Raw genomic sequence first — 26,162 nt, 5'->3', positions numbered from 1 at the left:
ACATATGCAATGGAATCACAACAGATGTAACATATGTCAGAACAATGAATATGCATTCATATATTAAGATCAACACAACATGTTCAACAAGATATCAATCAATAAGCAACAAAACATGTAAAACATAACAAGACATGTGTTATTAATAATGTTTTGTCATCATCAAAAACAGAGTGAATAAGGTATTGTGAGATTAAGGTTAGCTAAACCAATGCTTCCCTTATCAACAATCTTAACAAAACTGAAAAGTGTTCATAATTCTTTAGAAGTTTTGCAGAATTATGTAGAAAGTTTAGCGTTCACTGTTGATAACGATTGAAATACCGTTATGTTTATACTTAAATTTGACACTAAACACACCCTTTATGACTTAGAAAATAGCTTGAAATCATGCTTTTTGCTTAAGTTAGAGAATAAGAGAGTTGGAGGTAGTATTATTGGTATTAGGCTTGGTTTTCCTTGTTTTGGCAGGAATTAACATGAATTGGATGAAAAAATCTGAAGTAGTAAGGAGTGGGACTCAAGAGAAGAAGAAAAACTGCTTAAAAGGAGAATCGTAGGTGGCACTGAGCGCAATTCCACCGTTGAGCGCCAGCCTCGTGGTGGAGTTCTCTAGACAACGCTTAAGTGCCAACATTGAGGGAAAAAACCAAGTGTCGCAGCCACTGCTGAGCGGCACTTTTACCGCTGAGCGCCAGCCTCTAAAGTGAGTTCTCTGCCAGACGCCTAGGCGTCAATGTTGAGCGACATTTTCTAGTACCGCGCCTACCGTTGAGCGGTAATCCAGCGCTGAGCGCCAGTCTCGTGGGCCTAGGCCAGTTTCTGCTAATTTTTATGAACTATATATTGATTTGCACGACCCAGAGAGGGTGTCTTTTGGCAGAAGAAGACGCAAAAACACACTTTTCACCCCTCGGAGGCGGATTTTGGATGCGGAAGCTCCAATCTACAAATTCTAGGGTTTTATCTTTCATTCCTTTCATTGTTTTCATCTAGTTTCGCCATGTCCATGGTGAACTAAACCTCCATTATGGTTGGGGAAACGATGTAATCCTTTGAAACTCTCATGTATTGAATTGATTCTTAATCTATATGATTTACTTCATTAATTGTTATAGTTTTTCCTCTTTACTCTATGCATGCTTTGTTTAACTCATTCAATAGCATGATCTTTGATTTTGTCGATATGGACACATATGGGGAAATCTAGACATGGGGGAATTCTCTTGGAAGCACTATTACCTAGACATAGGGATAGGAGGAACGATTGCCTTTAAGCTTTTATGCGAATGTAATGCATGATCAATTGCTAGGGAGACAAGACATTGTAAACTAGTGATTAGGAGTACGCTCTCTTCACCGAGACATCGGGTTTAGGGTAAATTAGAAAGTGGTATTGACATTAATGAAGTGATTAGGAGTACGCTCAGGTGCCGCTCGGACGCTCTGGTCAACTTTTCTAGTCAACTGGTTGACGTTTCTGGTTGACTGGTTGACTTTTCTGGTTGGCTGGTTGACTTTTCTGCACCGCAACCTTTATTTTCATCCTTTTTCTTCATCGTTCACATGTCTAAGCCCACCTTGCTTTACTTCCATCTTCAATTCATCTCAAAACCCTTCAAAACAATGCAAAACAAGCATAATATCTCTAAAAATAACTTTTGACTCTCATGTGACACAACTTAAGAGTTTTACTTGATTCTAAGCTCATTCTAAGCCAAAAGGGTGTGTTTCGATATCAAATTTATGCATGAAAATAACGGTTTTTAGACTGTTCTCAATGACCGTTTAGTCTTAAGGGTGTGGTAGGTCTCTTAGTAGTTCTCGGTCCACACTAGTACTCGGTTTGTACTGATGTTCGGTCTTACTACGTTCGGCCTCTATTGAGCCTTACTAGTTAATGACTGTTCGGCCTCTATTGCCATGTTTACCCGTTCTACTGTGTTGTTTATACTATATTTTGGGATGTTACATTAATGGTATCAGAGCAGTTCTTTCCTTAGAAACCTATAGGTTATGAGTATACTATGCTTGTGCTATGTACTCAGTGTTCGGTTTAGATAGTGTCCTTGTCTCCTTGAGTTAGACTGATGGTTCTTTTTCTATGTATATCAAAAGACGGCACCTAGGCCTCCTCCTTCTCCACCTGCAAATATGGATGCACCTGACCTCATGAGAATGATGGAGTCAGTAATCACGACAATACAATAATAGAACGCTGCATTAGTCCAGCAGAACTAAGCAGCTCTTCAACAATTGGAGACTGCACGAATATCAGTTGAGATATCCTAGAGGAAAGTATGTAGATCTGACGGCGAGTGGAAGGACTACAATTGGGTTGTCTACTTCTTCTACTACTCACTAGCAAGAGTGGAGCTTAAAGAGTTTTCTACAGCATCATCCGGCTAAATTCAGTGGGAAGTGTAGTCCAGATGAGGTCGACCATTAGTTCAAGGACATGGAAAGGATTTTTAATGCAAAGAGGTGTATGGACGAGAACAAATTGGCTTTTTCCGAGTACTTGCGAACTAGGGAAGCCAGTGATTGGTGGAGTAGTATGCAGATGCTATTGGAGGGTAGCGGTACTCCCATCTCTTGGGAAGTATTCAAGCAGAAGTTCTATACTGGGTATTTTCCCAACAATGTTCAGTTTGCAAAGGAGGTGGAGTTTCTGGAGCTTGTTCAAGGGAACATGTCTCTGTTTGAGTATGCCGATTGGTTCAAGCATCTCTTGAGATTTCACACTCTGGCAATTAATGAAGAATGACAGTGTAGGAAGTTTGAGAATGGGTTGAGAGGTGACATCAAGAAGTTGGTCACGGGTTTGTGTATTCATGAGTTTCCGGCTTTGGTAGAGAGGGCTAGAGTTCTAGAGAAGACTAAGATGGAGGTTGAGAAGAGGCAACAACTAAGAGTTGGAGGACCGAGTGCATCTAGAGGCAGTTCTAGTCCTAAGAGGGCTCCTTTTCTTGGCCTTCTTCTTCTTCTGGGTCCAAGGGTTCTTCTTCACAGTTATCCGGTTCCAGTGGTCACTCAGGATAGTTCGGACCTGTGAGTCGCTATAACTGTGGAGGGCCTCATGTAAATTCGGTTTGTCCTCAATTAAGATAATACAGGAGGTACAATCGGTGTGGAAGGGAAGGTCATTTTGAGAGGGATTGTCAAGTGGGTAGAAGAGTAGTGGTTCATAACTGTTCAGTTGGGAGGTTTTAGTTGAGAGGAGGTGCCAGACCTCAAGCTTCAGGAAGGGTATATTCTATGTCAAGGAAGGAAGCGGCCAATTCAGGTAACCTTATCATAAGTCATTGTTTGCTGTATGATAGAGAATGTGTAATATTGTTTGATTCAGGGGCAAGACATTCTTTTATTTTCGAGGCATGTGTAGAGAGGTTGGGGTTGATTGTGAGAGAGTTACAATATTATCTGATGGTGTCCACCCCAGTAGCTGGTCCGGTTATGACATCTTTTGTTGAGATTGTTGATAAGGGAAGCACTGGTTTAGCTAACCTTAATCTTACAGTGCTTTCTTCACTCTGGTTTTTGATGATGACAACACACTATTAATAACACATGTTTTGTTATTGATAACGGTCTAAAAACCATTATTTTTATACTTAAATTTGATATCAAAACACACCCTTTATAACTTAGAATGAGCTTAGAATAATGCAAAACACTTTAGTTTGGGTTCAAGAGAGTCAAAAGTGGTTTTAGAGATATTATGCTTGTTTTTACATTGTTTTGGCAGGATTTGATGAGAATTGAAGGATGGAAGTGAAAAAGGGAGGACTTAGACTCAAGAAAGGATGAGAATAGAAACAAAAGAAGAGTAAGGTCCACCGCTAAGTGCCAATTCCAACGTTGAGCGCTAGCTTCGAAGAGGAAGCCACTGTTTCACGCCTGAGTGGTGACGCTTAGCGTCCTGCGATTCTGAAACCCAGCGTGGAGCGCCAGGTTCCGCCGCTGAGCGTCTCGCGATTATGGGGGTTACCGCTGAGCGGTCAAATGAGCGCTGAGCGCCTAAATTCGGTTACTTTTCTACACTATAAATAGACCCACTGCGACCATTAGGGTAATCTTTTTGCAAAGGAAGACTTCAGAGCACCTTCTACACTCCTTGGAGGCGGTTTCTTGGATGCTAAGGCTCCAATTTATCAATTCTAGGGTTTATTCTTTCATCTTTTCCATTAATTATGTCTAGTTTCACCATGTCTATGGTGAACTAAACCCTTTATTGTTAGGGAACAATGTAGTCCTCTTGAAACTCTCTTGTATCAAATTTCTTATTATATTCACATGCTTTTATTATCAATTGTTTGGGTTTTCTTTTCTAATGTTAATGCTTACATCGTTTAACTCATTTGATGTCATGATATTTGATTTTGTCGATACGGGAACGTACGGGGAAATCTAGAACTGATAAGAATTCTCTTGGTTATAAAATACTACCTAGGAATAGGAGTAGGACGGTCAATTTCTTTAAGCTTTTGTACTTAATGCGTTGGTAATCACTAAGGAGACTAGGAATGGTAAACTAGTAATTGATACAAGGCTCTTTTCGCCGAGGAATCGGCTTTTGAGTAATTTAGAAAGTTGCATGACATTGATAATAAAGCAAATTAAATAAGAATAATAGATATAAGAGGGTGGATAAGGATGAAATTGTAAACCCCAACAACTCCATTTATTCATATCTTTTATTTGCCAATTGATTCAATTCGCATTTGCATGTTTAGATTTAGTTTTGCATTAACAATACAAAATTATTCTTCTTTCAAGTCTTATGCAATCAATTTACATGAAAGATAAGGCCTAAGAGTCGCTTGGAAAACGATCTGGACTTACTGTTTATTATTACTTGATACGATCTAGTACACTTGCCAGGGGCTTAACAATTATGTGTTACATGTTTTGTTGCCTATTGATTGATATCTTATTGAACATGTTTTGTTTGATTTTGATATGTTAATGCACATTATCTGAGCTTATATTTGTTACATCATTTATGGCTGCATTACATATGTTTTTGATGAAGAAAACCACATGCACTTTTATGAATTTATATTGTGTGGCATGACTAGAAGTTTTAAGTCGACTTCATTATGAAGTAAGTCAATTAAGACTCGTGACCATGCACAGACTTTCAAAAGCAGTGTTGTGAGTGATGTTGCATTGAAAAGTTTTTCAAACTGTGGTGACATGCCTAAGTCGACTACATGTGCAGTGGGTCTGACTTAGTTAGTTGATTTGTTTGAAATTCTGTTATGTTGTGAACAGTAATGGCTATATTTTCAAAAGTTAGTTATTGCATTGATGATAGTCAAATGTATTAATTGCAAAATCAGTTTGTTAGTTGTTGACTGCTACTGTTTGACTTAACTGTTATATCTATCTGAGGACAGTCGACTGTATTAGTAGCTTAGTTGACTACAGGAGCGTCTGATTTATAGAAAACTATAAATAGACGTGCCTTAGTTGATCACAACGACTTTGGTTAATCTGACACTTTCATTTGTGATTTACAAATCGTGATCTGTGACAATTTGCTCCAAGAACTCATCTAGAAAACCGTGGTGATCTATTTTTGAAGAGGTTCTTTGAAGGAGAAAGATTGTTGTGCTCACTAGTTGATCATACTCTGCACATTGCGGTGCTTGCTTGCTGATCAAGATTTCTCTCCATCTTTGTAAAGATTGTTGTTGTTGTACCTGTTGTGATTACAGGGGGTTGATCGTGGAGTCTGGACACTTTAAGGATTGTTCAAAGTGGGTTGAAGATTGCAGAAGAGGGAATATCTTGCTACAGATCTTTATTGTTTGTATTGCCTATATTTTGGTTAGAAGGTTAGAGATGTGTTTATATTTTGACGTGGAGGTCTCTATAAAAGCCTTGTTGTAAAAACCTTTACCATTATAGTGCATTTACTTCCGGATTGTGGAAGGACACTGGATGTAAGCATTGAGGCCGAACCAGTATAAAAAAACTGCGTTTAAATTTTCTATCCCTACTCTTTTACATTCAGTCGACTTTACTGTTTTTGTAGTCTACTTAGTATTTTCTGCTGCAACTAAAATTTTCATTCCTTGTGATTCAAGAAATTTTGAAAAGGATAATACTTTGCGAAAAAGATTTTAAAAAGACTCTGATTTTGAAACCTCACCAATTCACCCACCTCTTGGTGTTGAAACGAAGCCTACCTGTTTTCCAACATCTTTGATGTGTGCTAGATGTTCGGTTGAGGTTGAGGGGCGTCGGTTCAAGGTAAACCTTATCTGTTTACCTTTGCAAGGATTAGAAATGATTCTAGGAATAGATTGGTTGTCCACCAGTCGCATCCTTATTGATTGTGGAGAGAAAAGGTTGGTGTTTCCTGAAAGGGAAGAAGTTGTGTCCTTGTCTTCTGGGCAGTTGAAGCAAGATTTGTTGGAGGGATCATGTTGCTTTCTTGTGTTGTCTCACTTGGAAGTTATTCCGAGTGAGCGGTGCGTAGACCGCTCAATCGTTAATGGAGTAGACTGTTCGGTAGCAAGTGGTGTAAAACGAACAGTAGTACGAGACTTTTTGGATGTGTTTCTTGAGGAAATGCCTAGGTTACCTCCTCAACGAGAAGTTGAGTTCTCTATTGATCTGGTGCCAAGTGTTGGACCAGTATCAATAGCTCCTTATAGGATGGCTCCAGCAAAGTTGGTGGAATTGAAGAAGCAAATTGAGGACTTGCTCGCTAAGCAGTTTATCAGACCGAGCATTTTTGTCGTGGGGGTAAGCCTGTTTTGCTGGTAAAGAAGAAGGATGGTAGTTCTCAGCTTTGTGTGGACTACAGGCAGTTGAATAAGTTAACCATCAAGAACAAGTACCCTTTGCCTAGGATTGATGACTTGATGGACCAACTACATGGGGTGCGGTATTTTCAAAGATACATCTAAGATCAGGCTATCATCAAATTTTGGTCAAGGCTAGGGACGTTTAGAAGACTGCTTTCAGGTCTCGATATGGTCATCATGAGTATGTGGTGATGTCGTTCGGTGTTACTAACGCTCCGACCATATTCATGGACGATATGAATCTCATCTTCAGACCATTCCTAGATAAATTTGTGGTGGTCTTCATTGATTATATACTGATCTACTCCAAGACGAGAGTGGAGCATAAGGAGCATCTGAGAGAAGTGCTCGGCGTGTTGAGGGAAAAGAAACTGTATGCTAAGTTGTCCAAGTGTGAGTTCTGGATAGATGAAGTGTAGTTCTTGGGGCATGTGGTCTCGGCTGGTGGCATATTTGTGGACCCTGCAAAGGTGCAGGCGATACTTCAGTGGGAGAGGCCCAATTCAATCATGGAAGTCAGAAGCTTTGTTGGGATGGTAGGCTATTATCGACGCTTCATTGAGGGTTTTTCAAAGATTGTAACGCCATTGATTGGGCTAACTAGGAAGGATCAACCTTTTGCTTAGACTGATAATTGTGAAGATAGTTTTCAAGAGTTGAAGAAATTGACTAGTGCTCTTGTATTCGTAATCCCTAACACAGGTAAACCTTTTGAAGTTTTCTTTGATGCCTTTTATCAGGGATTAGGTTGTGTATTAATGTAGGAAGGAAAGGTTTTGGCCTATACTTCAAGGCAATTGAAGGTTAATGAGAGGAATTATCCCACTCATGACTTGGAGTTGTCATCTGTGGTGTTTGCCTTGAAGATTTTGAGGCATTATCTATATGGTGCTCGGTTTCAGGTGTTTAGTGATCATAAGAGTTTGAAGTATCTCTTTGTTAAGAAGGAGTTGAACATGAGACATAGAAGATGGATGGAATTCATAAAGGATTATGAATTTGATCTACTCTACCATCCTGGAAAGGCTAACGTGGTAGTTGACTCTTTAAGCAAAAAAACCATACATATGTCTGCAATGATGGTCCGAGAACTGGATTTGGTTGAAAGCTTTAGAGATTTGAAGCTACAAGGCGAGTTTGAACCGGACGGTATCATATGTAGTCGCTTAGTGGTTGATTGTGAACTTTTGAACAAAATCCGAGAGAAACAGTCGGCAAATGTTGAGTTACAGAAATCCAGAGGACTGATCGATAGTGAACGAGGGAAGGATTTCACTTTGCGACCGAATAGTTTTTTGTAGTTTAGAGGAAGAATTTGTGTTCCTAATGTTGGATAAATTAAGAGATTGATTCTTGAGGAAGGGCATCATAGTCGTTTTAGCATGCATTCAGGCATGACTAAAATGTATCAGGACCTCAAGGAATCGTTTTGGTGGTCGGGTATGAAAGCTGATGTTGCTTGATTCGTGTGTTCTTGCTTGACATGTCAAAAGTCGAAGGTAGAGCATCAGAGACCAGGAGATTCCTGAGTGGAAATAGGATAGCCTTGCTATGGACTTCGTCACTCATCTTCCTCGTTCGGTCAAAGGACATGATGTCATCTAAGTTGTTGTGGATAGGTTGACAAAGAGCGCTCACTTCATGGCCATTAGTCTAAGAATGTCAGTGAAGAAACTGGCTCAGTTGTACATCAGAGAAGTGGTGAGGTTGCATGGAGTACCGTCCAACATTGTTTCAAATAGAGATCCTTGGTTTACTTCAACATTTTGGCAGTCTTTGCAAGGTGAGTTGGGCAGCCAATTGCGCATGAGTTCGGCCTATCATCCTCAGACGGACGGTCAATCAAAAAGAACGACCCAAACACTAGAAGACTTGTTAAGGACGTGTGTTTTGGATCATTTGGGAGTCTGGGATGAAGTTTTGGAATTGGTTGAGTTCACTTACAACAATAGCTATCAGTCTAGTATTGCCATGGCACCTTATGAAGCACTTTATGGAAGATGTTGTAGGACTCTACTTTGTTGGTTTAAGGATGGAGAATCTGTGTTGACTGGGCCAAAATTAATTCAGCAAACGACTGAGAAAGTGAAGTTAATTCAAGAAAGGTTGAGGACAAGTCATAGTAGGCAGAAATCTTATGTTGACCGTAGAAGGAAGCCATTAGAGTTTGTTGTTGGAGAGCATGCCTTCCTTAAAGTGACTCCTACTACCGATGTTGGGAAAGTCGTTCGTTCCAAGAAGTTGTCTCCTAAGTTCATTGGTCCTTATCAAATTTTAAGACATATAGGGCCAATGGCTTATGAGATAGCTTTGCCGCCTCAGCTAGCCAACCTTCTAATGTGTCGGACCCTTCTCATGTATTGGAGTTAGAAGACGTTAAAGTTAGGGAAGACCGTTCGGTCAAGATGCAGTTGGTTAGCATTGTAGAGAGCCAAAATAAGCAACTTAAGGGAAAATCCATCAGTCTAGTTAAGGTTTTCTGGGATAAAGGGACAGGTGACTCCACCTGGGAATTGGAAGGAGTCATGAGGGAGTTGTACCCTCACATGTTCTCTGGTAAGTCCAATTTTCGAGGACGAAAATTTTTGTTGTTGGGGAGAATGTAAGGACTGAAAAATTTAAGAAATTGGAGAAGACAAGTGTATACACTGGATTGGACCGTTTGGTTTTCAGAGTGATATATAAATGAAAGTTTCAAAAAATCGTTCCATTATCTACATGCACTATCTATCTCCAACCTTCTGATCTCTTCTTTTCTCCTCCTTCTCTCTAGAATTCTTTTATCTCACTTTATCTGATTCACAATCAGGTTGTGCCCAAGCCATTCTGGTGTTAACAGCTTCAATTTCTACCGATCAAAGTCTTGTTTAGAGTTGGTAAGTCTTGATCTCTTGAGTTCTTGTGGGATTCCGAAACTTTCTAGCACAAGCAAGCCATGTTTCTGGTTGCATATGTTCATCGGCTTCCTCTTCCTATTTCTGATTACATTTCTGGTTTTTTGGGTTGGTATATTCCACAAATCGGTGAATTGTCGGTTCTTAGGATTTTTTGGTGTGAGAGCAAGCTTCTGAAGTTGTTGAGTGTTCGGTTCGGTCAAAGAGATAAGGGAAGCTAGTTAATTTAATTACTTGGTTTATGATGTATGAAAATGTTGTATGATGATTCTGCATGCGTATGAAACTGCATGATTGTGTGTTCGGTATGGTTGTTGTGGACTGTTAAGTGTTGTATTCATGTTGATTATGATTCTGCGTAATTCTGGTTCAGTGGCCGAGTGAATGGTGAGGAAGTGTGGTATTGAAAATGGGGAAATTGTGTCCGGTGTGAGTTTGATCTGTATGGAGAATCTGGGTAAATGGTTTAAGACTTGTTAGAACCCTTAAATTACCTGATAATGTACCGAGAGGAAAGATCACAGAGTGTAGAAGAAATATCTCAAAGTACCTAAGAGGAAAGATCACAATATTTGAAAATTTTCCTTTACAAAATTCATCATAGCACACTTGAAAAATATTTGTGCAAATATACGAGTTTTAATCCATTTAACCAGTAATGTAATCGACTTAAAATTGTAGTTTTGCCACACTTTAAAGTTCAAACGTAGTGCTTTTGGTTTTTCATTTCTGAAACCTTATGTTATGCATACACAGATAAACTCACATATCAAACACAATGTTATGCATTGATCAACACAATACGTTCACAAACATGCTTGTACAAATATAACAAGGTAAACATATAAGCATGTAACATAGTACATACACATGTGTTTTTATTAACTATGTGATTTCATCACCAAAAACACATATCACGGAGATTATGGTTCAACTAAACTTGTGCTCCCCCTATCAACAATCTCAATATTGTTTTATGAGTCTCTATTCAAGTTGGGAGTGTGTGATATCCATGCATCAACTTGAGTGGAGGTGTTAAGATAAGTCAAATATTCTATTAACATATATTTGACAATCAAATATTGTGTTAGTTATAATTTAGATATTATTATAATTTGTGCAGATTTGTGCACCTGTCATTCCTTTAATAAATGAAGAATTATAGTCCATGAAGAATTGTATGTATATATATGGTACTCTACTCTTTGAAATAATACATCAGAGTTATTTTTTAAACCTTTTAATAGGCCACACTATTGATAACTACTACAAGAAGCACAACTTTCCACCAGGATATTAGTCATTCAATAGCAAGAACAAGAATGCTAAATTCAAGACTGATTGAGATGATGAAGAAGTGAGACTGACCTACAAGCAATATCAAGCTTTTATGGCACTACTAAAACCAAAAAGGTCAAATCACCAACTTGTCAACCAAATCCATCAAACAAGTAATATCCTTCTTAATATTCATTCTTTTCATAATCAAGATTGGATTCTTGATTATGGGGCATCAAATTATGTTTGCATGGATGTTTCAATCTTTTATACCTAAAGAAAGATAGAAGATATATCTGTTGATCTCCCAAATGGTTTAACTATCATTGTCACTCATAAAGGACATGTTTAACTATGTAAATATGTCATGCTAAGAGATATTCTTTTTATTTCTAATTATAAACACAATCTTATTTTTGTGTCCATATTAATTAAAGATCCTTAGCTGGAAATTTTTGAAATGGGATGTTTTATTCAGGATCAGAAGTTCAAAAAAATTATTGGTTCAGCTACACATCAAGCAGGCTTGTATGTGTTTATTGGGTTTTTGTACCATAGTAGGCAAAAATGAGAGAGATATTACGAGAATAGACAAAAAAAAAATTTAATTATGAGAATAGGCAAGTCGTGGGGGGCCCAAACAACTTCTAATGAAGAAGTCATGCTCCCCTACACGACTTCACACTGTTCATTTGACCAGTGTTGAAGTCGTGCACCTAAAAAACAACTTTAGGGCATGATAATCGATTATTAGGCGCTTCTAATCGATTAGTCGTACAACTTCTAATTAATTTTTTATTAATTAAAATCATTTATAATTTGTAAATAATGTTTTTAAACGCATTTAAAATAATTAAAATTATATTTAATTAATAATTAAATTTTGTTAATATTATTAAATAAATAAAATTTATATTTTAATTATTTTTTAATTAAATTAAATTTTTTATAAAATAATTTTAATTAAATAATTTATAACTATAATTATTATAATTATGTAATTAAAAATTGGAAAAAAATTATATTTCATTATAATTTATTTTTTTTAGTTTTTATTATTATAGAATATTTTTTTGCAAATTATAATTAATTAATAACACTTTTTTTCATTATAAACTATTGAATTAATAAAAATATTAAATATAAACTATTTAAATTAATAAAAAAACAAAATAATTAAAATCTTAGGGGTTGACAACATCTTGTGTTGAAGCCGTGCACCCTACACACTTTATTTTTTAATTTTTTTATTATTTAAAATGATTTATAATATTTAAATAATGTATTTAAATGTATATGAAATATTTTAAATTATATATAATCAATACTTAAAGTTTTTTAATATTATGACATAAATAAAATTTATGGTTTTAATTATTTTGTAATTAAATTAATTTTTTTATAAAACTATTTTAATTAAATAATTTATAATTATAATTATTGTAATTATGTAATTATATTTCATTATAAATTTATTTTTTTAATATAATAAATTTACTTAAACAAATATTTATTATAAAAAAATTTATTATAATTAATAATTTAATGTTTTTTATAATTAATAAATTTTTATAATTAGTTTATTATATTGTAGTTACTTTGGGTAGCTTTAGCGAGATCCTTTTGGACAGACAAAGCATAAACTTCTCATAAATAAAAATGTATAAATTTATTTTATTTCATTATAATAAATTTACTTATAATAAATTTAATTTACTTAAACTAAATTTAAGTAAAAATTTATTATAATTAAATTTATTATATTGAAATATAAGTAAATTTATTTTTCTTTAATACAATAAATTTAATTAAATTAATTATAATAAAAATATATTTCATAATGAAATGTAATAAGTTTATACATTTTTATTTATGTAATCACAATAATTATGGTTAGAAATTATTTAAATGAAATATTTTTATAAAAAATTTAATTTAATTACAAAAATAATTAAAACCATAAAATTTATTTATTTTATAATATTAAAAAACTTTTATTATTTATTATATATAATTTTAAAATATTTTATAAGCATTTAAATATATTATTTAAAACTTATAAATCATTTTAAATAATAAATGACTAAAAAAATAAAAGTGTGAAGGGGTGGACGACTTTAACTAAAGAAGTCAACAACCCCAAACGTTTTCAACTTTTAAAATTTTTATTATTTTAAATATTTTATAATAAAAGAAATTATTATTAATTAATTATAATTCAAAACAAAATATAATATAATAATTAAAATTCAAAAAAATAAATTATAATGAAATATAATTTTTAAATATTACTTAGATATGATTTATATTATTTTAAATATATTTAAAAATATTATTTATCAATTATAAATCATTTTAATTGATAAAGAAATTAAAAAAAAATAAAAATGTTAGGGTATTCGACTTTAATAAGAGAAGTCGTTAATCTCCATATAACTTCTATTTTTTTAATTTTGTTTATGAAAAATGGGTTAGTAATCGATTACAACATGTCCTAAAGTCGTTTTGGAATGCACGACTTTAGTATTGGTCAAAATGAACACTGTGAAGTCATGCCAGGGGGATATGACTTCTTCATTAGAAGTTGTTTGGGTCCCACGACTTCCCTTTAACCTAAAATTTACCTATTTCAGTAATATATCTGACAAATTTGTCTAGTTTCGCTGAAAAACATGTTTATTACCTTTGATGACAATATTAATAACACAAACACTAGCAACTTATTTAACAAGGGACTCACATTCCCATGATAGGAGAATAGAAATTCTGGAAAATAGATATGATTTTATAGATCTTAAAGACATGTATTGTGATGTTTGTCATATGGCCAAATAGAAGAAGTTATCTTTTCCAAATAACCATTCACATGTTGATAGAATTTTTGACCTGGTACATGTTGACATTTGGGGGCCTTCTCCCAACATTTCTTTGCATGGTGATAAGAACTCTCTAATAATAATTGATGATTGCAGCCGGTTTACATGGCTTTATCTTATGACTAACAAATCTGAAACTGGGAACATATTATGAATTTTGTTTCAAATTTTGAAACTCAGTTTGAAGCTAAAATTACAACTATTCGAAGTGAAAATGGGTTTGAATTTAACATGCCAAATTTCTTTAATTCCATGGAAATTATACACCAAACAACATGTGTAGAGACCCCGAACAAAATGGGATAGTTGATCAACACTTTTTGAATATCATTAGGTCTTTAATGTTACTTTACTGATAAACAAATTCCCACACCTTTTCTTAATAATTCTACTCATGAAAACTTGCATAATAAAGAGTATGATTTAAAATCTGTCAAAGTTTTGGCCTCCTATGTTTTGCTCAATCTTGATCAGAAAACAAAGTTTGATCCTTGAGCTCATGCTGGGACATTTCTTGGATTGAAACCTCACACGAAAGGGTATGCTTTTTTTATTTGAAAAGTCATGATATAAAAGTATCCCGTAATGTTATAGTCCATGAAGATGTTTTTCCTAGTTGCCATAGACAGTGATTCTACTGGGAAGATTTGCCTACCAAATCCTCACATGCATGACATCGACACAAAATGTGATAATTCTCTTACCAATAATGTTGTTCCTGATGATTCTGATAATTGTACTAGTGATGCTAAACTGATGATAATGTCACAAGAAGATCTACCACAAGTACAAAATTACCTATATACCTTCAAGATTATCATGTGAATAACACTATAACACTGTTAAGAATGTTATATATCTTATCAAATATTTTCTTTCTCCGTCTCAAATATTGACAGTGGTGTTGAACCCAAGAACTACAATGAAGCTGTCAAAGACCCAAACTAGAAAGAAGCCATGGAAGCATAGCTCTCAGCTTTAAAACAGAACAAAACATGGACTCTTACAACACTTCCACCCAATTGTAATACGGTGGGCTTCAAATGGGTGTATAAGGTATAGTATAAAGCAGAGGGTTTACTGAGCGACACAAGGCATGGATTTCCACGATACCTACGCACCAGTTGCCAAACTTTCTATTGTTCGATTCATCCTAGCCATTGCGGGATCCAAAGGTTGGAAATCCTTATATGGATTAAAGCTGGCAAGCAAAAAATGGTACGCGAAACTCAACTTTTCTTTTAAAACATGGCTTTAGTCAAACATCAGCAGATCATTCTCTTTTTGTTAAAATAGTTGAAACTCATATCACCGCTATTCTTGTTTACGTGGATGATATCATCCTAACCGGTAATGATCAAAACTCCATTGATGACATCACTTTACAACTTGATAAGAATTTCACAATTAAGAATTTAGGAAGTCTTACTTTCTTGAATTTGAAGTTGCTAGAAACAAACAAGGGATCAATCTATTTTCATGAAAATACACTTTTGATTTAATAAATGATATTGGTATGATAAATTCCTCTCCTGTTAGAACTCCTCTAAATTTTTCTATCAAGTTTCATGCATAAGGTGATCCTCTTCATGATCCTACGTCTTACCAAAAATTGATAGGAAAACTTGTGGATCTAACCAATACCATACCCTACATTACGTTTACTTATAGTGAAAAATAGAGTTTTTACAATGCACATTTTGTATAGGTTCACGAGAAACAGAAGCATAATATTTGTGGTGGCATTTTCCTGCAGTCTGAACACCATAAAGGTCAGGCAATAGACCGCGGTTCGCCTCAGAACCACGGCATAAAACCCTCTCTGACTTCTCCTACGTGGCACACTGCAATAAATGGGCAGTTGAGCGTCAGGGAATAGACCGCAGTTGTTTGGGGACCACGGCCTATTCTCCCTGTAAAATTCTGACATTCCCTGCTACAGACTGAACACCATAAAGGTTAAGGAATAGACCGCGGTTCTCCTTAGAACCGCGACATAAAATCCTCTCTGACTTCTCCCACGTGGCACACCTGCAATAAATGGGAAGTTGAGTGTCAGGGAATAGACCGCAGTTGTTTGGAGAAGCGTGGCCTATTCTCCCTGTAAAATTCTGACATTCCCCCCAAAAGCAGGTCAGAAATAAATTTAGGGGGGAATAGGTCGCGGGTGTCCTGGAACCGTGGCATAAAGTTGGCAGAAAATTTCAAAGTTGCCATTTCAGATAACTTTTTGATTTTTTTTTTATCAGAATAGGTCGCGGTTAATATGGCAACCGCGGCCTATTCCACTATATTACCTTGGTTTTATATTGAACCGCGGTAGTTATTATGGCAACTACGATGTTGGCGCAAAAACTTTTGTCAAAGCTCATGTGTATGAGACGATGTCGACTGATGCGAAAACACCTTTGTATGTCGGTTCAACTAAGTTCACACGTTTGTCAGCAGTGTTAAGGCTCATGAATTTGAAGGCGAGCAATGAATGAACTGATAAGAGTTTTACATAATTGTTGATGTTGTTGAATGAAATGCTGCCAGATGGAAATACACTACCTACTCGTAATTATGATGCGAAGAAAACTCTTTGTCCAATGGGTATGGAGTATAAAAGGATACGTGTTTGTCCCAATGAGTGCATTTTATATAGGAAAGAGTTTGAATTTTTTACAAAGTGTCCAAAATGTGGGTTATCACGATACAAGTAAAAAAACAATAGTGAAGATAATGCTCAGATAGAAAAAAATGGATCTGCTTTGAAAGTAGTTTGGTACCTTCCAATTGTGCCCAGACTTAAGCGTTTGTTTGCAAATCCCAAAGATGCTAAAAACCTTAGATGGCATGCAGATGAGAGAAAAATTGAAGGGCTGCTTCATCATCCAACTGATTCAAAGCAATGGAAAAATATTGATCAACAATTCCCTCAATTTGGTAAAGAGTGTAGAAATCTTAGGCTTGGTTTAGCCATTGATGGAATGAACCCATTTGGTAATCTAAGTACCAATCAAAGTTGTTAGCCAGTTATATTGTAATTTACAACTTATTACCTACATTGTGCATGAAGTAGAAGTACATGATGTTGTCTATGATGATATCTGATCTAAAGCAGCCTGGAAATGACATAAATGTTTATCTAAGCCCACTAGTTGAAAACTTGAAGTTGTTGTGGGTTGATGGGGTTGAAATATTTAATGGATTCGCTTCTGAAACTTTTGTGATGCGTGCAATGTTATTTTGTACCATTAATGACTTTCAACCTTATGGTAATTTGTCAGGATACAGTGCCAAGGGTCATAAAGCATGTCCTATATGTGAAGAAAACACTGCATCGAAGAAAGACGGTGTATCTGCGTCATCGGAGATTTCTAAAATGTAATCATCCATTTAGAAGGTTAAAAAAAGCATTCAATGGATATCAAGAGAGGGACGAAGCACCAAATCCACTTACTGGCCTTCAAGTTCTTGAAAAAGTTAATAAAATACATCATGTATTTGGGAAAACATCCAAGAATTCATCTGTAACGACCCCTTGGATGAAGAAATCAATATTCTTTGATCTTCCATACTGGTCAAAGTTAGATGTTAGACATTTCCTAGATGTGATGCATGTAGAGAAGAATGTGTGTGATAGCTTTATTGGTACACTACTCAACATTCAGGGAAAGAAAAAATATGGAGTGAATGCTCGTTTGGATTTGGTCGACATGAATATTCGAGAAGAGTTGGCATCTAGGGAGATTGGTAAACGTACTTATTTGCCCCCTACATGTTATACAATGTCTAGACAAGAGAAGATAAGTTTTTGCCTTTATTTAAAGAGTATCAAAGTACCACAAGGATACTCTTCAAATATGAAGAGTTTAGTGTCGATGCAGGACTTAAAGCTTGTTGGCATGAAGTCTCACGATTGCCACGTCTTAATGCAACAATTTTTACCAGTGGCTATTCGTAGAATTTTGCCCAAAAATGTTAGGTAGACCATAAACAGGTTGTGTTCGTTTTTCTCATCAATGTGTAGTAAAGTCGTCAATCCTACAAAGTTAGATGAACTTCAAGGCGAGATTGCTATCATCTTGTGTCAACTAGAGATGTTTTTCCCTCCATCTTTTTTTGACATCATCGAACATTTACTTGTTCATTTGGTTAGAGAAATCAAGTTGTGCAGACCAGTATACTTAAGATGGATGTATCCTATTGAGCGTTATATGAAGATTTTTGAAAAGGTACGTTAAAAATCCATATTGTCCCGAAAGTTCAATGATTGAAAGTTATATTGCTGAAGAAACTATCGAGTTTTGTTCAGATTACATAACATCAACAAATCCAATAGGAGTTCCTCGCACATCATGGTTGAATAAATATTCTACAATTAAAAGCATCCGATGTGTGAATGTGGTGACAAAAGATCGCGAAGAATTGTTGCAAGCGCATCTTTATATATTGAACAAAACAGATGAGGTGATCCCTTTTTTGGAAGCACACAAAGCCATTGTTAAGAATAAAAATCCAAGACAATCAGAGAAATAGCAGTTGATGGAGCATAACAAAACATATACGTCTTGGTTCAAATCTAAAATTGACAAAGAGCCACATTATTCTCAAACTTTTTTGTGGCTTTCAAATGGTTTAAAGTTTGATGTTGTATGTTGTACAGGTTATGAAGTCAATAATTGCACATTCTATACGAAGACTTTGGATGATAAAAGCACAGTACAAAATAGTGGAGTCAGTTTAGAAGCTGAGTAGCTTCAATTTTCCAAATCAAAAGATCAATCTCCTGTACTTGGATCAATGAGATATTATGGTATAATAGAAGAGATATGGGAGGTTGATTACACCAAGTTTTGTGTTCCATTGTTCAAATGCAAGTGGTTTGACAATAAGAGTGGTGTGAAAATAGATAAATCGGGTATGACACTAGTTGATTTTCGAAAGGTGGGTTATCAAGACGAACCGTTTATCATGGTACATCAAGCATCTCAGGTTTTTTATGTTAAAGATCCTGTGTCTGACCATTGGTATGTCGCTTTTCAAGGCAAAAAACAAATTGAAGTTAACGAAGACAATCTGATTAATATTCATATTGCTGACAACCATTCATTTCAAACTACGACAAATTTGGATGACCAACCTCTAGTCGACGATGTACATGCAATTCGGTCAGATCATAATGAGGAAATATACATATGATGAATCCATATCTTTATGTATGAATTTCAAATTTCTGTATAAGTTTTTTATTAATATTACATAATTTTTTTATTAATATTTCCTATGATTACTATTACATGTTTTGTTAAATTATATGATATTACATAAGTCTTTTATTAATATTACATGTTGTTATTTATTTTGACAGATATATGGTTGACCATCCACATTCTTCAGGGGATGAGGCTCCCCCTTCCACATCCACTAGAGGACCCACCAGGATGAAACAACTTTTGATCAGAAAAAATAATGGTGAAAGAACACCAATGAACGTTAACGTGATCACGGGTGTGGCAACTGGCCCCAATGCAGATGACTTCCGATCATACCTTGGAGTAGTGGCATGTGACAGGATTAGTATTCTTACTCCATCTTTTGACCATGTGTCCGAGGTTGATCGGAACATTATATGGAACTATATATTGGTAAGTTAGTTAATATCATCTGGATTACAGTTTGTTTATATTGATAATTTTGTACTGATACAACTTTATTATGTTTATTTCAGCTGACATTTGACATTCCAAATGTCGCAATACTTAGAAATAAGTGTTTATCAACTGTTGCTGAAAACTTCCGAAATTTTAAAAGTAAGTTGACCTTGAGATATATTTATGAAGCAAAAAAAAATAAGTCTCCATGTAATACATATAAGGCCATTGATGAGGAGACTTGGCGGCTCTTTGTACAGAGTCAGACAACAGAGGAATGACAGGTTAGTATAGTTGATATTATTCAATACCTCATTAACAATTATATATGATATGAACTAATTAATTAAACATATGTGACAGGCAAAACGAAGCAAAGCACAAGAAACAAGTGCTCAAAGTAAAACCCCCACCTTTTATCTCGTGGTGGGTATAGGAAGCTTAAGGATAACATCTTCAAGCAAAAGGCAGAAGCTAGACCACCATCTGAGGGTGGTAGCCCCCAGCCTCCTTCTCCACCTTCTCGGCATGAAGAAATGGAAGTTGGCTCGTATAAAACAATCAGGCACCTACTCTTCTGACACTGCACAGGAAATATCTGAAAGAATTGTAAGTTATCATTGTTCCTAAAATAATAATAATTTCATTATACATACTACATTGAACTTTTTAAAGAATAATGGTGTTTTGTAATGTTACAGGACTCCTTGGTTGAGCAGAGCTCCCAAGGTCAATTCACTCGAGAGGGTCGCCAGGATATTCTTACCGCTGCAATTGGACAACTTGAGCACCCTGGACGTGTACCTGCTGTTGGAACTAGAGTAGGCATTCGAGATTATTTTGGGAGCTCTTCTCGTCAAACTTCATATGAATACAGTGAAGCACAAGAACAAAGGCTAACACAAGAGATCACAAAAAAGCTTTGAGTGGACCTTAGGGAGGAGCTTAGGACAGAGCTCAGGGATGAATTGTATAATGAGGTATGCGTCATGTTCCAGCAGCAGTTTGAGAGCTATGGCATGCGTCCGATGCCATCTTCTGTACAGGAACAGGAACATGTTGTGCCTCCCACAGGTAAAATTAATAAACATTTATGTGCAATTATTTCTATCTTTTGTATAATCTAACATTTACTCTGACAGGGAGAAGCGGGAAAGGAAGTTGTTCAGTACCAGCCGTCCCAGGGGATGACATGGATGATGTTAGTCCATGTATGCTATACATTTTAGATGGTACCGAGACGGTGTTGTTAGCTCGTGGAACAATGTTTAAGGCAGCGACTATTGTTCATGGTATGGAGCTATCAGAGGATGAGGTGAAGGTCTCAATAGACGACATTATCATACCAAATGCCTCAGTTCCTCTACCAACAAATGAGATTTTCACTGTGGCACATGCATATCAGTCTCTTATCGCTTGGCCTAAACAATTGGTTGGCTCAGTTTTTGACCCCCCGGTATGGAATTCTACTTTACACTTCTTAGTTTTAAAGTTTACATGTTATTGATGTCAAAACTTATCTTATTTTTCCATGTAACAATAGACGCACGCACAGGAGAAGATTCCTCTATCTAAGGACGATCCTCTTGGTTCATTGTAGCTACTTGCTGACACCATTGCAGATAAGCCTTTGGAGGTTGAATATGATTCTAATGTATTTGGGAGAGCCTCTGAGATCCCAATATACCTACATAGCCAATATGTCAGAGAGCTTGCGGCGGGAACAAAAGAGTTGAATATTACATTAGTTCAGCTATGGATGATGTAAATCTATGAGCAATTATTTATATAAAATTGATTTATATATCAAGTATACTTATATCAAAGTTAATTTTTATTTTCAGGTATATGTTTGGGATCAGTAACAACTTGGGGTACAATGATGATTATGGGTTCATTGATCCCCAATTCATTCATGAAACAAATGATTTTGATGAGATCAACACACATCTCACAAGAAGATTTGCAAGCGGCAAGAAAATATATTTTTTGCCTTATATATCTGGGTAAGTGAACTTTGTTAACATAATAAAGTTCCATATGTGATTTTAATATATAATAATTAAGTTATTATGAATTTCAGGCGTCATTGGTAGCTTCTTGTTATTTCTATACAAGAGAGCTATGCTTTGTGGTTTTGCTCATTGCACAAGTCTCCTCCCATACATCTCAGATAAGCAGTTGATTGGTAAGAACCTCATTGTTTGGACTTTCTTTGTTATATAAATGAATGCTAAAACCTTTTTTTTTTATATATATATATAGTTCTATTCCAGCAAGTATGATGATGGTTGGGAGATCAATTGCTAACAGTAGAAAGCTTGCATGGATTTCTCTCAAGGTTTGATAGATGCTAAAACCATACTTTCTTATAGTTGTTTTATTTTAATGATTTTCACTAACTATTTACAATTGTGATGATATATTGTAATGTAACAGACAAAAGGGGTCATATGAGTGCGGATACTATGTAATGTATTGGATGACCCACATTATTCGTTCCCATATCACAAGAGGCTAGGAAACGGTAATATTTAAATTTAACAAATTTTGGTTTTCTCCAACATTAGGAATTCATATACACTAATTAATATCAATTGTCTTGTGCAGATATTCAAGACTACTACAACAATTCCTGAGAAGCCACTTTCATTCATGAGGAAAGTTGCTGCAAAATATTTAGTTAGATTATATAATAGTTCATAGTTATTAGATTTAAAATAAATTTGAACATGTTGGTTTATAGTTATTAGAATTTATACATTATGTGATGTAAACATTGATTATTGTGTTGGATCTGTTGAATCTGTGTACATTATGTGATTGTTTGATATGCAGGTCTGTTTTTGTGATAGAGGATATGACAAAAACAGACCTGCTATTAAAAAATAAATCCATGAGAATAGGCCACAGTTATGACCACAACCGCAATAGAAAGTTGAAGGAATTTTTTTTTTTAAAAAAAAATGGGTATTGGTCGCGGTTGTCGCACGAACCGCGGTCTACCGCGGTCTATTCTAGGCTTTTTACCGCGGTTCGAACCGCGGCCTATTGTTAAACGAATTTTTTGTTTTTAAAAAACGGGGGTATTGGCCACGGTTGTAACACGAGCTGCAGTCATATTCCCAACATTTTACTACGGTTGGAACCGCGGCCTAAAGTCTCAGACTTTTTACCACATCCGTATATGTTGCGGTTCATAAACTGCGACGTATATTAAAAAACAACTGCGATCGTTTCCTTTCGTGCACTAGTGACTGTCAGCCAGCTCAACTAATATGTTGTCACAACCACAAAGGATCACCTCCAATATGCTTTTCGTGTGTTGTGACTAAATCTAAATTTTACTTTTTACTTGGAAAAATATACAACTTAATTAAAATAGATTATAACTACAATAACAATAAAACACATTTTATTTTATCTATACAATAAGCTATAATAGTAAAAAAAAAATATCATAGATTTAATTAGATTTATTTTTAAAAATATATAAAATGAGAGAAAGAATTTATATTTATACAATATATTGTAAAAAAAATATGTTTATAATATAAGATTGAATAATCCTAATTAATCAAGAAAACGATTAACTTTTCAACTATTACTTCTTTAACCAAAAAAATAATATTTCTATGAATATTTAATTCAAAGTCATTTATAATTTTTAATGATAAAATCATGTTTATTCATTTAGAAATCAATGTGATATTTTTATATTTCATATTTTATACATTAAAGTTTCTTTTAAAAGAAAAGCCCCTTATTTGATTTATCTTGGTTGCTTGCTGGCAAACGGTGTAAACACTAGAAACACCATTTGGAAAATAGGTAACCATTGATAATACCAAAGATATTCCTCAGAAATTACCATCATGCCCCATTTTGATACCTTCGAATGGAAGATACTACATTTTCTTTTTTGAACCATATCTTTCTATTCCCGTATGAAATAGAGAGCTAGCAAATATACCTAATCCTTTGAACAACTAAAACTCCTCTTGAGTAATTCATTATGCACCTCTCAGTAATTCATGAGTAAAATGCATATCCATTATAGGAAATTTCATTAATTGCTTAAAGACACGGAAGAGTTACCTTTAAAAAAAAGTAAAAAAAAAGAATAATACACAATGGCTCACATTTTCATTAATTTGTCTAAGTTGAATATAGTGAAAAACTAAATATAGGTTAATCTCCTTTGTGTAGAAAATACACATAGAATAATGTATTTATAATAAAAAGAATGTAGGTTAAATCCAAATACAAATGAATATATAAAATTAACATAATTAACATAGGAAATGTTTCCCTAATTAACATAAAATACAATATATCTAATACATTTCCTCAAGCTAGTACATATAAATTGTATGTACCAAGTTTATTATGAATATAATCAATTCTCGATCTCCGTAAAGAGTTATTGAAAATGTATGCTAACTTATCATTTGAGTTTATGAACTCTTGATGTCTTTAGATACAATCTTCTCTCGAATGATATGACAGTCAATTTCAATGTGTTTGGTCCTCTTGTGAAAGACAACATTAGAACTGATATGAAGAGCAAGCTGACTATCACATGTAAGTGTTATTTGAGTGACATCTCCAAATTGTAAATATCTAAGCAATTGCTTAAGCCAAATAATTTCACAAGTGGTTGAGGTCATAGTTCTATATTGTGTTTCTTGTTAGATATATTATATTTATCTTTTATCTTTAGTTAGTTTGTTATTATTTCTTATTTGTATTTTTGGGTTAGTCTATATTTCTTTTATTATAAGTAGAGGACCTTATGTGTATATTTAACAGAAGGTAGATTAATCACATACATAGTTTTCATCATATTAAACATGGTATCTAGAACCAATTCTTTTGAGAAAAAATTGTTTGTTGTCTACCATTACCACTACTAGAGTCTCAGTTTCGACTGATAGTCACAAAGTTTTGGTCATCACGGACTTGTAATACGATGTCTGTACTTAGAGGAATTAATTTCACATTTTAGATAGAGTTGAAAACCACTTGAATATTGTCCTCGAGTTGTCTAGGTAAAATCTCAATCTCTATCTAGTTAACCATTAGATTAACCTGAAATTTGGATATGTAGTTCCTAAGACATATTGATTTACCTTGATCGTTCATATTTTTTATTAGATATTTATAGAAATTATGAGGATATCAAAATAAAATAATTTCATATTTTTTCTTTATGAGGATTATGGGGATTTTATATTGGATCACCGATGCAAAATTTCATATTTTTTCTTTATTAACTGTTAGATCATATTGAAAATTTTACCATAGATTCTAGATATATTATGATTTAAATTACCCATTCAGATTTTTAATGTGGGACATGTACTAGGAACAAACTTTTATGTAATGTCATAACAATTTAGATTGTTGATCGATAACCTTCGATTGGTAAAATTATGTTGAGGTTGTACTCGTTATGGGTAAGTTAAGATTATAAGAAGAGCATGATATTTATCTTTTCAATAGGTATATGTATTATATATTTATTATAAATTTTAGGTATTGACATGTTTGCGTGATGGAAATGGATTATTACCAATTTATGATTAATGAATGAATATTATTGAGTTAGGTGGATGAGATGATAAGGTCACTAGTAAAAATATAGGATTCTAGTGCCTATTATGCTTCGGTTGACAAGAAATCGAAGCATAACTTGGTGAGGTGGCATTTTTGAAATTCTCATTAATGTATATGCCTCGATTCTTTTTCAACCGAGGCCATAGGGGAATATGACCTCGATTTCCCTAATAATCGAGGCCAAAAAGTCTGCGAAACCTGCCAAAAAACTCTTTTCACCTGACAAAAATAAGTGTGCAGAGTTTTGGCCTCGGTTGTCCTCAGAACCAAGGCCAAAAGTCGTCTGCTCCACTAACATTCCTGCTCTGCACTCTGACGTTTTAACTGACAGGGTTTTCTGAGAGGGTATATGACCTCAGTTGCTTGTAGAATCAAGGGCATAGACCTCTTCATTAAAACTGTTCAGATTTCCTGACCTTGTAAAATATTTAAAATATATTTTTTTATTGGTTTTTGGCACCGGTTCTTTTAGAACCGAGGTAATAAAGTGCTTCAACATCGGTTTGGCGCTTAACCGAGCTAAAATGGTTGATGAAAATTTCAAAAATGCCATTTAAAATTAATTTTGATTTTTTTTTTCGTGGACTATAAGCTTCGGTTCCTGGTAGAACCGAGGCAGTAGAGACCCTACTGCGTCGGTTTTTAACTTAACCAATATCGTATTTCTCGCAACTGGAATCACCACGGGACGATGATCCAAAAAAAAGACGGTTTGAAAAAAAGATTGGAGTCACCACCATAGTTTATTCTGGAAAACTACGGAAAAACCATAAAGAAAGACTTGGTCTGCAAAAATCGTATTCTAGGTTCGGGAGTCGATTACGCGTAGGGAAGGTATTAGCAACCTATCGCGCCTTCTCGAAGGCAGTACCCTTAATTAGATGCGCAAAAATGATGTGGTTTACAAAATTTTTAACTATCCCCAAAAACAACAATCTAAAGAAGCAAAATATATTTTTTAGTGTTTTGAGCTCGACAAGGATCGACCTTGGTCCTACGAATTCTCATTCAAAATGAGAAATCAGGGTTACGTAG

The 26,162-nt window shown here is 34.8% G+C and overlaps 1 protein-coding gene across 1 annotated transcript; it reads left to right on the top strand.

Moving 5' to 3' along the window:
• Positions 1-2,458: 2,458 nt before the first annotated feature.
• On the top strand, positions 2,459-3,055 carry LOC106770225. Its single transcript, XM_014656047.1, has 2 exons — positions 2,459-2,718; positions 2,776-3,055. The coding sequence occupies exons 1-2, from the start codon at positions 2,459-2,461 to the stop codon at positions 3,053-3,055; spliced, it is 540 nt and encodes a 179-aa protein (XP_014511533.1).
• The last annotated feature ends 23,107 nt before the right edge of the window (positions 3,056-26,162 follow it).

This window comes from Vigna radiata, chromosome 8, assembly GCF_000741045.1.
Source record: "Vigna radiata var. radiata cultivar VC1973A chromosome 8, Vradiata_ver6, whole genome shotgun sequence".
Taxonomy (NCBI): Eukaryota; Viridiplantae; Streptophyta; class Magnoliopsida; order Fabales; family Fabaceae; genus Vigna; species Vigna radiata.
The sequence above is the reverse complement of the archived record's forward strand: the minus strand, read 5'-3'. Positions and strand labels throughout refer to the sequence as shown.

Excerpts from the sequence above, each read along its gene's own strand:
- LOC106770225 (XM_014656047.1), top strand. The coding sequence starts at position 2,459 with ATGGAAAGGATTTTTAATGCAAAGAGGTGTATGGACGAGAACAAATTG. Across the intron at positions 2,719-2,775 it reads CTGTTTGAGTATGCCGATTG|GAAGTTTGAGAATGGGTTGA; the intron begins GTTCAAGCATCT and ends ATGACAGTGTAG.